The sequence below is a fragment of the Folsomia candida genome, unplaced genomic scaffold, assembly GCF_002217175.1.
Source record: "Folsomia candida strain VU population unplaced genomic scaffold, ASM221717v1 Fcan01_Sc037, whole genome shotgun sequence".
Lineage (NCBI taxonomy): Eukaryota > Metazoa > Arthropoda > Collembola > Entomobryomorpha > Isotomidae > Folsomia > Folsomia candida.
Window position 1 is genome coordinate 1,033,569 of NW_019091229.1, and position 13,731 is coordinate 1,047,299.

A 13,731-nucleotide genomic window follows, 5' to 3' on the forward strand; every position below is an offset into this window, starting at 1 on the left:
GAACCTTGAACTGAAGTTATTTGTATTTGTATACATAATTATATCTAAATGGATTGCTGAATACTAAATAATATGTAAATACATACTTATACTATATTTCGATTAATTCCGAACAGGATTGTGCATTTTTTGGATGAGGAAAGCGTTGCATATTTCTAAGTGAACTCTGCATTTGTCCGTCTTATTTGTGCATTTCTTCACCATTTATATAAAATTATGGTACTCGAAAGCGTTCGAAGTAGTGACCCTGGAATCCGTGCATCTAATTAAAACACATCCTTTTAAATTTTTAAATAAGATATATGTACTTATGTATGTATGTATCAAATCGATATAGGTCATAATTATATTTACGTAATATATATGTATTTACGTCTGGATACCGTTTCGGAGAAATTGTCTACACTGCTGAGACGTTATGGGTGAAGGTAGGTAATACATAAATGGTATTATGTAAAGATATGTAAATGGGTAACGAGCGAAATTAAAATAAATCCTTGGCGCAAATCGTCGAAAAGGAGATAGATAGCACGAAATCCAATTTTGACAACCTCATTTATTTTGTCAACCTCAACGTCAATTCAACTCATTTACATTCTCGATATGCAGATTTAATATAGCTAAATAAGTATGTACAAAGTATTTTCCACTCTGCTCGCCTAATTCATAAATATGTACATACTTGTGTGCTTACATATGTACATTGTCATGTATGTAAATACTTTGCTACAAATGAATATAATAATACGATATGTATGCACATATGTATTTAATATTTAAGTATGTATGATCCCATGCTTTTCATAATCTAATTTTCTAAAATTTTCCAAGTTTGGGGAATAATAAATACTATTTTTACAGGGATACATGATACATAGATACATGTATTCATGTATCACCGATTTCTTAGCTAAATAGAATATCGTGCTAACTTTCTAAATTCTAACCTACTTAAAACCATGCAAATATGTACATATGAAATAGATACGTGCATATAATGTTGAACACTTCAAAGCGACAAAGACAAAACAAGGAGTATGCAATTAATTTTAAATAGAAGCCTTTATTATTTCATATCTTCATATAATTTATGTATACAGGTCTTTTTTATGAAATGATTTGTCATGGAATTCATATATTTAAGAGAAAAAGTCAGGTCTCGAACAAAAAAAAGAATAATTGAATTAAAAGAAATAAATATGACTCAAATTCCTCTAACAGAGTCCAACTTTATAACAGCCGTCGGGTTCAGAGTCAGGGTCAGTGTCACCCTTTACGACCTGAAGGAGATATGGGCCGTAGTCCTCGACAAGCTCGGTACACTGGAAATCAGTGCAAAAATAATTAATGATCAAAATATCTGCACAAAATATTTGGAAAATTTGGCACGCTAAAGTTTACATAGCATAATTTAAGGTTTAGCTCACATTTTCCTTCAAATTTCGCAAATTTCCACAAAGTCGGGAAACCGTTTCGTCAATTTCGTTCCTCATGAAGGTCTCGTCTTTCTGGTCGACTTTCATGGTGAAATAGTCCTCCACTACTTGGCACAGTTGGCATTGCGATAATTCGAGCAAATCTCCTAAAAAAATAAAAAAAAAACGTTGCAAAATTTTTTTGCGAATAATTTATATATATAGCAAACCTGTCACTCCCACGAGACCGGGTGCTTTGCACAGCCTGAGCTCTTGGCAGACTTGTTGGGGGTCCATTTCCTGGACGAGATAACTGAGAATCAGGTCGCCGTACGTTTCGACGAAGGTAGTGCATTTCTTCGTCACCGTTTTGGGCAGGTGGGTGCAAATCTGTTCCAACTCGGCCTTGATTTCTTGCTGTTGAGGAAAATTTTAATTTTTATCAGTTAATTTTGCAACAATTTGAAATGACGAAGAGCTAAAATTTGCACACATCAAAAGCAAACTAAAATTAATGACACTTAACAATTGGGATTTTTATATTAATTTGCATTAATTATCTAGAATCTGCATTTTTTAGAATTATTGCAGTATAAAAAATTGCACATGGGAATTTACAAATGTTAAAATTGCAAGGAACTTTGCAAATTGAAATTTCTTTCAAATAATTTGTGCTTTGCGAAATTTCTTGCACTAATCTCATGGTGTGTATGAGAATTGCAACCTCAAGACTTATTACACACCTTTTCATCCATTAGAAAATATTCGCACAATTGGCAAAAATTTAGAAATATACATATTAAACTTGCAAATTTTAGTAACCGTCGTTCCTCACCTCGGTCGCATTGTCTTTAATCCTTGCCGCCAACGTGGTGATGACATACTCGCAAAGCACACACTTTGGATCGTCGCCTTTGTTATTGGTCACAATTGCGGGGCGTGGTTCTGCTGGGGGAGAGACTTTGCTGAAAAGGCAGAGGTGAAGGGCCGCACAGATCTCGTGACTGCTCCCCTCAATCAAAATCATCTCGATGACTTGGTCCCCATAATTCTTCATGAAGGACATGCACTCATCCGTGTACTTCTTAGGAAGTGCGTGACACACTTTTGCGGTTGCGGACTCGATGGATTCCTGAAAATTTAGGGATTAATTAGTACGTGGTTTTAAAAAATTCAAAAATATTCTTAGCGTTTCCACGCTTGCATAAATATTTATCAATATTTTGTGAATATTACTGAGAAAATAAAACAAGAAAGTCAAATTTTGAAATTAAATATGCGTTGAAAATTGGAATACAATAATTTGAAGATTGGATTGAATTCAAATAATAATAATTTAGCAAATAAATTTCAAAATTTTCCATTGGAAAGCTAAATTTAGGAAATATCTAGTTAAAACGTAAGATTCATAAATATCAGTAATATTTTGTAAATATTTCGAATAAAAAATAAATAGGGCAAACAAGTGAATATTTTAGCTAATAAGTTTCAAAATTTTCCATTTTTTCGCAATTACTAAATACCTACAAATTTCCGTAATATTTCATCAAAATGTTTCTATAAATCCCTCCCAAAAGGGCATAAAATATCGAAAAACTATCCCCTCAAACAAATTAAATCATCCGCACAAAAATTGTTACCCACCTTTGTCATATTTTTACCGATAAGATTAATTAATTTGGTGACGGTGAATTCACACAGGGCGCAAGTTGGGAGGATATCTTTAACGCCGGTGACTTTAGGTACAGGGCAGAGTTTGAGTCGTGGACAGATCTAAAGAAACAATTTGTTACGTTAGAAAATTAACTACAAATTATTTAGTAAGTGTGACCCCTCTTGACCTAGATACCTCTTTCGGGTCAACTTCTGATCCAATCAGTTCAATGAGTTCGTCCCCATACTCCGTGACGAACTCTTGGCACTGGCTCGCCATTTCCTTTGGGAGGTAGCGGGTGCACGCTTGGTCGACAAACTGTTCGATCGAGTGTTCCGTGGTGGGGTCGTCGAGATATGTTTGGAGCTGCGCCATGAAATAGGAGCATAGTTCGCATTTCGTATCCGACTCGGCTCTCTCGTCCGTACCGATGAGGCGCTGTGGGGGGACGAGTTTTACCAGTCGAGTGTCGCTCTTCACGGGGAAAATGGTCCAAACGAGGGAGGAGTCCTGAGGAAGATAGAAACATGTAATAATTTGTTAATTAATTAGTAATTTCGTTAAAACATCATACTTTCACCTTGCTTCGCAAATAAATTCGCATTTTTTTACCATAATAAAAATTATTACACCCACCTTTGCCCCACTCTCACTCGGACAGACGCCGACCCTCTGGCAGAAGCTGTCCGCATCCAAATCGTCCACCACGAGCTGATAGATCTCATCCCCATAATCCTTGACAAATGCGACGCATTCCTTCTCATGTTTCGGTCCGACAGCTTTGCACAAATTTTTCATCACAAGGTCAAACTCTTCTCGGGTCGCGTTGTCCACCAACCAAGTGCGCACGTGGTTGACCAACTGTTTGCAAAAATCGCAGGACAAATCCTCCGTGGGCTGGTAGACGGCGACCTCCCCTGTGTCGACGGGGTCGCTCCCCTCCCCACAAATTCCGACCAGTTCGCAAAATTCGCCTGATTTTCCGTCCAAATAACCTCGGACGAGGGTCAAGTCCTCCTCCAGGACGGCGGCGCGACAGCTGTCGGAATATGAGCCGAGGTGACCGCATTCTTCGAGGAGGGCATTCTTCAAGTTGTCGGACTGGTTGAGGTGGTGGAAAAGGGCGGACATGTGGTACTTGCAGGAGGCACAGGTCAGCTGAGAGTCGTCGATGAGTTTGTCGATGCGGGCAGAGTTGCAGAGGCCGGAAACGGCGCAGACGAGTTGTGGGTCCATGCGGGAGGCGAGCGCGTCGACGAGTTCGGGGAGAAAGTTGTCCATTAATTTGGTACACTCGGTAGAGATGATTTTTAGCGGGATGAGGGCGCAAGAGCCGTCGAGGACTTGTTTTAATTCGTCCTGTAAATTGAAAAACTGTTTTAAATAAAAATTGCATACGTGTGCAAACATTTTTTACACTAAAGGAGAGGCGAAGGTCAATATTCATGTAACAAATTCATAAAAATATAAAATACTTGCACTGAAAATATGGAGAAAATTAGAAATATAAACTATTCACCCTTCATTTTTTAGTTACAGTTAAATTTAAATTCGTACGTAATTTAACTTTAGGAATACCTACATATGTCAATTCGTATCATGAAAAAATTCATTATTGTGTATTGTCACATTGCAAACTCTGCAGTACACAGAAAATCTACATATAAATTTTTCCTGTCTTAAAAAATTAGCATTCGACATTTTGATTTAAAATGGTTAAATATGCTAAATGTACTCTGATTTTGTCATTTTTTTTGCAAATGTAAAATTCCAGAAATATTACCTGCGTCTCATTCGACAATAATTGATCTCTCGCTTCCTTCACCATCTCTTTGCAGATTTGACAAACGTCATCATTATCCGGGGGGAGGGTCATACCCGCCCAAGTCGTGGAGATACAGTGCTTCACCGCCTTGCACGTCTTCGCTTGACTACAAATTTTGCAGAAATATCAGAATTACTAATTAGCAAACATAAATTAGCAGACAATCAAATAATTAAAACTTTCTCCCATTCATTACGTGATATTGTGGCACCAATACGACGGTCCGTACGTGCAGGGTGAACTCCCAAGTAGTGCGCCATCGTCAAATGTGACCGTGTAAGAGTTGACGTGACCTGAAAGGGTCAAAGATTAAATTAATAAACCTGAAAATTTTCGCAAATTCTGCTTCCTCACCAAAAATCGCAACCGACACGGCCAACAAAACCCACCCCGTCGAGGAAAACGCCATTTTTGATCAATAATTAATTTCCACTAATTAATTAAGTCTTAATTTTACTCAGGGGGAGTTTCTCCTACGATTTAACAACCTCTTAACTGAAGCCGAGTCAAGAGTGAAGAGAGAGACGTAGGTTTGCTAAACTGCGCAGATAAATGATTACTTAAACTCAAACGGAGATAACAACCGACATAATGACTCAGCTATACAGCAATGGTCAGTTAAAGTTAAACCTAATCCTTACTTAACTTAACTAAATATTTAAGCAGGGAACCTTTATTTATTTTTGTACGTTGGTCATTGGTCGAGAAAAAGAAGATAAAGAAGGATGGAAACAGAGTGACAAATATCAAACATCAAATATCAGTTTGGTTTGTGTGTAAGTTTCCCACTTGATCTGGAGTAAAATGAACTCTGACTGGACGGGGACCATGCGTAAAGGATGGGGCCAATTTTTACTCTTACGATAAGAGTCTTATCGAAGGATGTGATCTATCCTAAAATTAATATAGGATGCGTTAAACTACTCCAAAAATCATAACCGATCTTGAATTTACCGTAAAAACTCAAATAGTAGCGGGGGGCTACTATTTAAAAAATCGGTGGCTGGGACCCGGCTACTATTTGAGCAAGGCTACTATTTGGGCACGGTCACTATTTATAAAATTATGAAAAAATGCACGGCTACTATTAGCAAACATCTATTGTAATTTTATTTCCAGAATCGAACTCAAATTAAATTTTAATAACAGCACCAAATTCTCCCTTAGATCCGTATTAGATGACAATTCTATAGGTTAGGCCTGCTCTTAATTTTAATAATTTATCCGATGAGCCGAATTTCGTGTTCAATTCGATGTTGTATAACTGAGATTAAATTCAATTGTGATTTAATTCCTTAAAAGAGCTGGCTAGGAGATGTCTGGTTGTATGTATCCCGATCTACAATTTTTGTTGCAAAGTGGTAGCAAAATGGTAGCAACTTGAAACAAATAACGGTGGCAAAATATTTGTTATTTTAACGTGATTCCACAGTATGAAAAATTACTGTTAACTCTTCAAAGCATTCTGCTACATAAAAATAACAGTAAAATTCACGCAACTTTTCATGAAAATTTCAACGAGAAAAGTTGCGTGGATTTCAACCAAATAACAACCGTGGTATTCACCAAAACATGGCACGAAAAAACAACGCAGATTTAACCTGGAATGCTAACAAAGAGAATGCGCGGAATCCAAAGTTTTGCCTCCACTCCATCTTTCTCTCTCACAAAGTCAGTTCAATTAATTTTATTTCCAAAATGTCATCCCTCCCAGTCAATAAATTTTGTATTATACAGATTGACTGTAACGGCGAAAAATTTGTAGAAATAGCTCCCACGATTTGGCTGGAAAAGGAGGAAAAGTTCGTGTTGTGGCCACCAGCTTCTAAACTGAAAAGTTTCAGTAAAAAGGGAAATGTACATCCCCTCCCATCCTGGAGAAGACAGACGTATCAGAAAATCCTTGGAAAATATGGTGAATATCATCGATTTAGTTCAATTATTAAAGTAATGTAATTGATTATATAATTTAAATAAAAATAATCTCGATTGCAGATACTTGGAAAGTATGTAGCTTGTGAGAAGGTTAAGATAGCGGAGGACACTTCCAATCTTAAGAGTGCGTCAGAGAATCATTTGGAAGGCCGAAAGCAGAAACATAATCGAGAATTGTCGCACCCGAACGTGTCATCAAGCAGCAGCGAGGATGAGGAAGAGAATTCCATTCTAGTTTTACCTCCTCCCATGAACGATGAAGGTAAAATAACTTGTTTATTAATAAATGCTTAACAAAAATAAGTTTTTATTCACTTGAATCCTCTTAGGAAGCACTGAAGTACAACTATCAACTCAAATTAACGACAACATTCCTTCAATAAATCTACCAGAAGTAGTCAACTTGGAAGGAGAAGACATTGACGTGCTTTTGGCCACTTCAGCAGATATAAATGATTTAAAGAAATTAATTGAAGGCAAATCTTTGCTTAGTTTTTACAGTTTTTATCATGTTATATCATTTAATACTAAAATAATGTAATTTTTGTTGCAGGTTATAATACAAGAATTATCAAAATTCTTGAGCGCCAAAACGCAGAAATTCTAGAGATAAGAGCAACCCTACATAATATCCGAATATCGAACGACGGAGAAGTTGAAGCTGATTTTTCATCTATTCCACATCATCATCTGGAGACGAGAGAACACCTTGAACAGACTGAAAATTGGCTGAAACTTGCCGACACAAATCGAGATTTATTGGTCAGATTTGGACTTTTTGATTAATTATTCAATTTCATAATTTTGTACCAATTCTGAATAATTCTGATCTTCCAGATTGAATACCTAAGAATAAAAGGAGGCGATACTGTTGAGAAAAATACGAAAAAGGCGTTTAAAAAATTAGTCAGCCCTGAACTTGCTCGACAAATAAATTACACTGGAAAGGGAGGAAAAATTGCTTTAAAACCTTTGGGAATTTTCTCGGCTGTAATTGGTTCGTTATTTCATATTTATTTGATTTTCTTGTAACACAATAGTTACTATAAGTAATTATGTACTCTTTGATTAAATAGAAAGTGTGAGAAAAAATTATCCTGCTGCAACGGACAACATAATTGAAAAAGCAGCAAAAGATTTCTTCCGTTTTATAAAAGTATAATATCGTCCTGGCGTGTCAACCCGGATTTTCAGCTAGAAATATAAGAAGAATAGTTTCAAAAAAAGTACGTGAAAATATTGCAGAATTACATGAAGAACTAACGTCGTCTACACAACATAGTAATAGTACAGTGTTTTGTCAAAAATTCTCGGCCGATTAATAATAATAATTATAGCTCAGGGACTGAATCAATTGATGTTAGCGATAGTGATATAAGTTTAATTAGTCGTGTAACCTCGGACTGCAGTCAGGAAGGAGAAAGTATTGATAAGATAAGAGAAAATTTAAGAAATTGGGCAATTTCACATAATATAACTGGGTTAGCAGTGCAAGATTTACTCAAACTTCTGAAGGAATATAAAATATTTAGTTTTCTACCTTCCGATCACAGAACTCTTCTCAGGCCGACGGCAAATTATTTTACGAAAAAAGCATTTGATGATGGTCAGCTATTTTAACCCAGATATAGAGCAATGTGTGAATAGGATGATTGAGAAAGAAAATGTTCTTTTGTCTCAACCTGTGTCTACAACTTCTACCTCGTTTAAATTAACCCGTAATGACAATTGTTATAAGTTAAAATCTGGGTTTATTGTTGTTGTATCAGAATACATTAAAGATAGTGACGTCATAGTATGTAAGACATTCAAAAAACTTGAAGACTTGTAAAAATATCCTAGCTCTAGTTCTATTTTAGGCATACATCAGGTTTCAAAAATATCAAAGAGTTTTAGAGTAAATGTGAGCCAAGTTGAAGCAAAATGTTGGTTGATGTCATTGGATGACAAATTAATTGTTGTTCCTTTAATAAATTGTTAATATAAATAATACAATATAAATTGTTTATAAATTGCGATTTTATTGCCAATGAACTGCGAAAAACCTACCGTTAATATTTTGCATAAATTACCGTGAATGCAACGGTGGTTTTGACGTAAACATTACTGTGGATTTGTTGCAAATGCCACGGTTATTTTATTGTTACTTTCCACGTTAAAATAACGTGAAAACCACTGTGGTTTTCTTGATGTGTTAGTTGTTGAAAACCACGTTCGAAAAACGGCCATCAGTTGCAATTCTGCAACTCAGTTATTTTTGCGTGGATTTAACGAAAATTGTAGATCGGGATGTACATTGGCAATTGACGAACGTCTATAATTCGAATAAGGCTACTATTTGGGCACGGCTACTATTTGAGTTTTTACGGTATGTACATTTGGTGTGTAACGTCCGACATGGGGTAGTCAATCAATGTGCTGTCAAACATGATAATTAAGAAGGTGTGCATAAAGGATGTCGTCCTGGATTGAGGGCAGGCTGAGATTAGTAAAGGTAACGTTGAAATGGACATGTACATATCTTTCTTATAAATGATAAGTATGATAAGTAAGATATATGCTGTGCAAGTTTATCATAAACTGTTTATGACATGCTTAATGCACGGTTGGGTTTGCATGCAAGCATAATGTTTAATACTGGAACTGGATTCTTTTATGTATCTATCGGTCTATGTAAGCAATTTGTATGTATTTATGGTTTAGGGTACTCGGAATGACATGAATTTTCTGTATTTCTTCCTAAATGATTTTTTCTTTACATGAATAAGTATATATGTGTGTAGTGTGGTTTATCTATGTAGATATATTCGTGACTACCTACTTATCCTTTGTTGACTCATCCTTGTATGTACACGTATTTCAAATATATACTGAGGAGATCCTGAGTCATGAGTAAATACTCATTTTCCAATAAATAAGTACGATATGATATGCATTTGTTTCAACATATGTAAATACATACTTATGTACATATGTATGTATGTCCAGTTAAATTGTCCACCTACATATGTATGTCCAGTTGTCCACCATTTCTAATTAAGCAGACAAATCGTCTCTGTAATTCGTGTAATTGTTTTCGGACCGAAAACAATCTCCCGATTAAATTAAAAACAATGTGGAACCTGCATTGCAGATATGGTTACTTCGATAAATGTCTTGTTATCTGATACAGACATATGTACATATGCTTGATACATACATACATACATAAATATGAACTACATTAATAAATACTAATACACCTACGCATTTAACATTTGGGAGGATGACACACCTAAATTACTGAACTACTTAATTCGCAATAACTTAATTGTGTCCTCACCTAGAAAATGGCATCCTCACCTGAAAATTTGTCACCTGTGACTTATCAAACCTGGCTGGGTCATGGTGCATTTGGCGTCGTCTTAAAAGCCGTGGACCCACCTCGTCTCGCCACTGCTGTCAAGTTTATATTTCCACCCATCGACTCCAACGATTCTAAAGATATGACGCAAATTTTTCGCGAGTCCACCATTTCCTCCAGACTATCACCACACCCAAACATTGTGGAAATCTTGGGAGTTTCTGAACGTAAATTTTCCTTGTCCGAATTGGAAAGTATATTCCCCGATTCAATTTTACGAAACGAGGACCAGCAAACAATGAAAGATCACTTTCTCGGTAAAGCAAGGCGTCAAAAGAAAATTTATGGAGTTCGAATCGAGATGGAATTATGAGGCGAAAATTTAAGGAAATGGTTAAATTTTCCTCATCCGGTTAAAGGCCCAACTCTAAATTTTTACAAGTTCACCATCATAAAAAATCTTACTTCCGGTTTGAAACATTTGCATGACAGCAAGATTATTCATCGCGACTTAAAACCAGAAAATATCATGTTTTCCATGGTGGGATTCGGCCTTCCGGTGAAAATTGGGGATTTTGGTCTCTCTAGAAATATTCATTCGAGCCAGGAAAGTAAAACTAGCTCTTTAACCAGTCAAGTCGGCACGCAGGACTACATGGCGCCGGAAGCATTCCGGAACAAGTACGATTTTAAGGTGGATTTTAACTTTGTTTTAATTTTACATTTTTTAGACAAAGGTTAGGGTATTTATATTTCAATGCTCGACTCCTTTGTGATCAGCTCTTCGAACTATTATGCATACGGATAGTATAACGCGTACGTAATTTTATGTGATACAGTGTGGTTTAAATGTCAGGTTACAATGGAAAACTTGTCAATGGGAAAAATTCGTAAATTTCCATTAGTTACGGATTTGGGATTGAGATTTTTATTAATTTTTATCAGAACTTATGGAACACAGATGACAAAATTCATAAAATATTGAATTTCAGAGGCAAAATTTCGGTAACTAATGGAGATTTGCGAATGTTTCCCATTGAAAAATTTTCCATTGTAACCTGACATTCCACCCTACATGTGAAAGGATTATGTTTGTCATGATAATATTAATTGATCCTCTGAATATTAATAACTCAAATAATAAATCTTAGGTGGACCTATTTTCCTTGGGCCTCGTCATCTGGGAGGTGGTCCAACTAATTCCATTTCACCAAAGAAAAAACCTTTTTGATCGCCTCGTCAACGACAAGGAAGAGAATGTAGTTCAAATTAATCCCGCAATTCGAGATGTTGCGCAATTAATCGTTTGTTTAACCAAGAAAAGACCTCAAGACCGGATGGAAAATATGAGAGAGGTTACTAACCGCATCAAGAAATGGAAAGCGCCAGAATTTAAATTTTACAGAATTGAATCAATTCCAAGGTCATTCCAGGAAGCCGGCAAAATACTGACGGCCAAGAATAGCTTGGAACTTGTGACCTGTTTAATACAGGCAAAACCTGGATCAACAATTAACCTATTGGATGCTGACTACGCCGGCTATTTTGTTCTTAACAAGGAAAAAATCACACTAATTGGACGCGGATCATCAATTTTATTTAAAAATCATGCAAAAACGCAGCGAAATCGGCTTATAGTGTCAGGAAACTATAACAATATTTGGAACATAAAATTTTCCTCTACCACCGATAACCTTTCATTTGCTCTAACTGGTGATAACAATCACGTAAACGGCGTGGAATTTATCGGCGGTCAGAAAGGCATTTTGGTTTCTGGAAAAGAAAATAAATTGGAAAACGTAACTGCGACAAAGTGTGATTCGCCGATTCAAATTAAAGGATGTAATAATCTGATTGACAACGTGCAATTTGATTCAATTGATGATTGTGTTATCTACGTGGGGACCGAATCGGAGGGAAATATGATCCAGAATATTTTCGGGATAAATATGAAACGCGGGATTTGGTGTGACAGCAAGAATAATAAGTTTAGCGGGATTAATTTTTCTAAAACGCTTGATTATAAATGTCACGTGGGCGTTAGATTTGATCGGAGTGGGAATTCGAATACGATAAATGACTTAATTTGTTCGAATTATGCGGATGACGAGTGGGATTTTGTGGTATACTCGAGTAAATCTACGGGTATGAATTGTACGTGTAACACGGTGTTTGTAGGTGGGTCAGAGGTTACACTTACCAAGGTCAATTGTAGTAATGCACTCATCATCGGGAAGAAGGCTGCGGAGGCAGTGTTGCAGAATTGTGGGGGCAACTGGTTACTGGCTGAGTTACCAGTGATTCAGAAAAGTTGTCGATTTGAGATAATATTGAATAACAGGGATATTTAGATTAGTATTTTTCAGTGGTATGAATGACCTTGGTGAAATGGTCCTTCTTGTATCTTCGTAGACACAGGAAGGAAAAATTTGCATCATTCTGCAGAATATGTATTTCTATGCGTATGTATATGTGTATACATACATACGTGTCAGTAATATGTAATACTAAAGTAGTACTTAAGAATAGTTTTCCATATTACTATTACTCATCGTGTATCTATTTTAGGGGCTGAGGTGAGACTCTTTGTCGTCAGATTTCGGTGACATATTTATGTACACATGTAATTAGCGAGAATCTATGTATGTACATTTGTATGCTTTATAATTGTATCAATGCATACTCTGTGCTATTATTTATAAATAAAAAACATCATGTTTGACTTTTGTATGTTAATACAAATAACCCAATTAAATATACATCTATAAACACAAGTATGTACATAATGTTCCACCCTCAATTTTCATAATTATACCCTACGTACATATTCAATCTCCATGAAAAGTTGGTCAAGGTCAAGGATAAAAGTTTTTGGATATGGCCCCAAAATTGAGATATACATAGTTGGTGCTTATTTTGGTGGATCCTTTCAATGTTAACCATTTACTCATCGTTGATATATACATATGTATTTATGTAGTGCTAGGGAAACAGTGATTTGTACATAGTATGTATTTACATATTTAGTTTCGACCCCAAATATGTACCTCTGAGCTGCTTTTGTGCATTTTGGGAATAAATGATCTTGAGACTTCCGATTTGATACTCTAAAAAATTTATGCTTTGACTCCTTCTCTCAAGATTATCATGATGTCTTAAAATCCATCAGTCGAAATTAAGATCTTCACCCGGTCGTACATATACGTATACTGCTTATTTGCATATCGGCGAATTTATGTACGTATTTACATATGTATTTATGTTACGTTTGTGTTTCATGTTTCCTCCCCATGCACCCCATCATAAATACATATGACTAGGTTCACATAAACCGGTACATGGTGTGTGCAGAGTTGTCGCGAAACCAAAAACGCTCTTACACGTGTCCAATAGAATCAAAAATTAGTGTATACGTGTAACAGCGTTTTTTCTCAATGCGCCCCAAAGTTTTCATATTGCCCCAAATACTGGAAAACCACATTTCAACGTTACTAGTGGGTTAATTCTCTCCAAACTTAGCATGCTATCCTCATTTCGTATTCGTCACATCGCCCCAGAG

The 13,731-nt window shown here is 36.1% G+C and overlaps 2 protein-coding genes across 3 annotated transcripts; one reads left to right on the plus strand and one right to left on the minus strand.

The window, feature by feature from the left end:
• Positions 1 to 1,043: 1,043 nt before the first annotated feature.
• LOC110861073 (prosaposin) lies at positions 1,044 to 5,505 on the minus strand. The gene is made up of 10 exons (XM_022110186.2): positions 5,249 to 5,505; positions 5,091 to 5,187; positions 4,853 to 5,000; positions 3,706 to 4,428; positions 3,265 to 3,579; positions 3,060 to 3,188; positions 2,251 to 2,547; positions 1,646 to 1,832; positions 1,428 to 1,582; positions 1,044 to 1,322 (listed from the first exon to the last, which is right to left on the minus strand). Exons 1-10 carry the CDS (start codon positions 5,301 to 5,303, stop codon positions 1,215 to 1,217), a joined length of 2,214 nt encoding a protein of 737 aa, XP_021965878.1. The 5' UTR covers positions 5,304 to 5,505; the 3' UTR covers positions 1,044 to 1,214.
• Positions 5,506 to 5,692: 187 nt separating this feature from the next.
• Positions 5,693 to 12,894, plus strand: LOC110861021. Of its 2 annotated transcripts, XM_035860829.1 has the most exons (8): positions 5,693 to 6,565; positions 6,632 to 6,809; positions 6,890 to 7,091; positions 7,159 to 7,591; positions 7,667 to 7,826; positions 7,906 to 9,323; positions 10,156 to 10,866; positions 11,324 to 12,894. In XM_035860829.1, exons 7-8 carry the CDS (start codon positions 10,702 to 10,704, stop codon positions 12,521 to 12,523), a joined length of 1,365 nt encoding a protein of 454 aa, XP_035716722.1. In that variant the 5' UTR covers positions 5,693 to 6,565; positions 6,632 to 6,809; positions 6,890 to 7,091; positions 7,159 to 7,591; positions 7,667 to 7,826; positions 7,906 to 9,323; positions 10,156 to 10,701; the 3' UTR covers positions 12,524 to 12,894. The 2 variants fall into 2 exon arrangements, with proteins under 2 accessions (XP_035716722.1, XP_035716721.1); XM_035860828.1 differs by having other exon boundaries at positions 5,693 to 6,809.
• Positions 12,895 to 13,731: the final 837 nt, after the last annotated feature.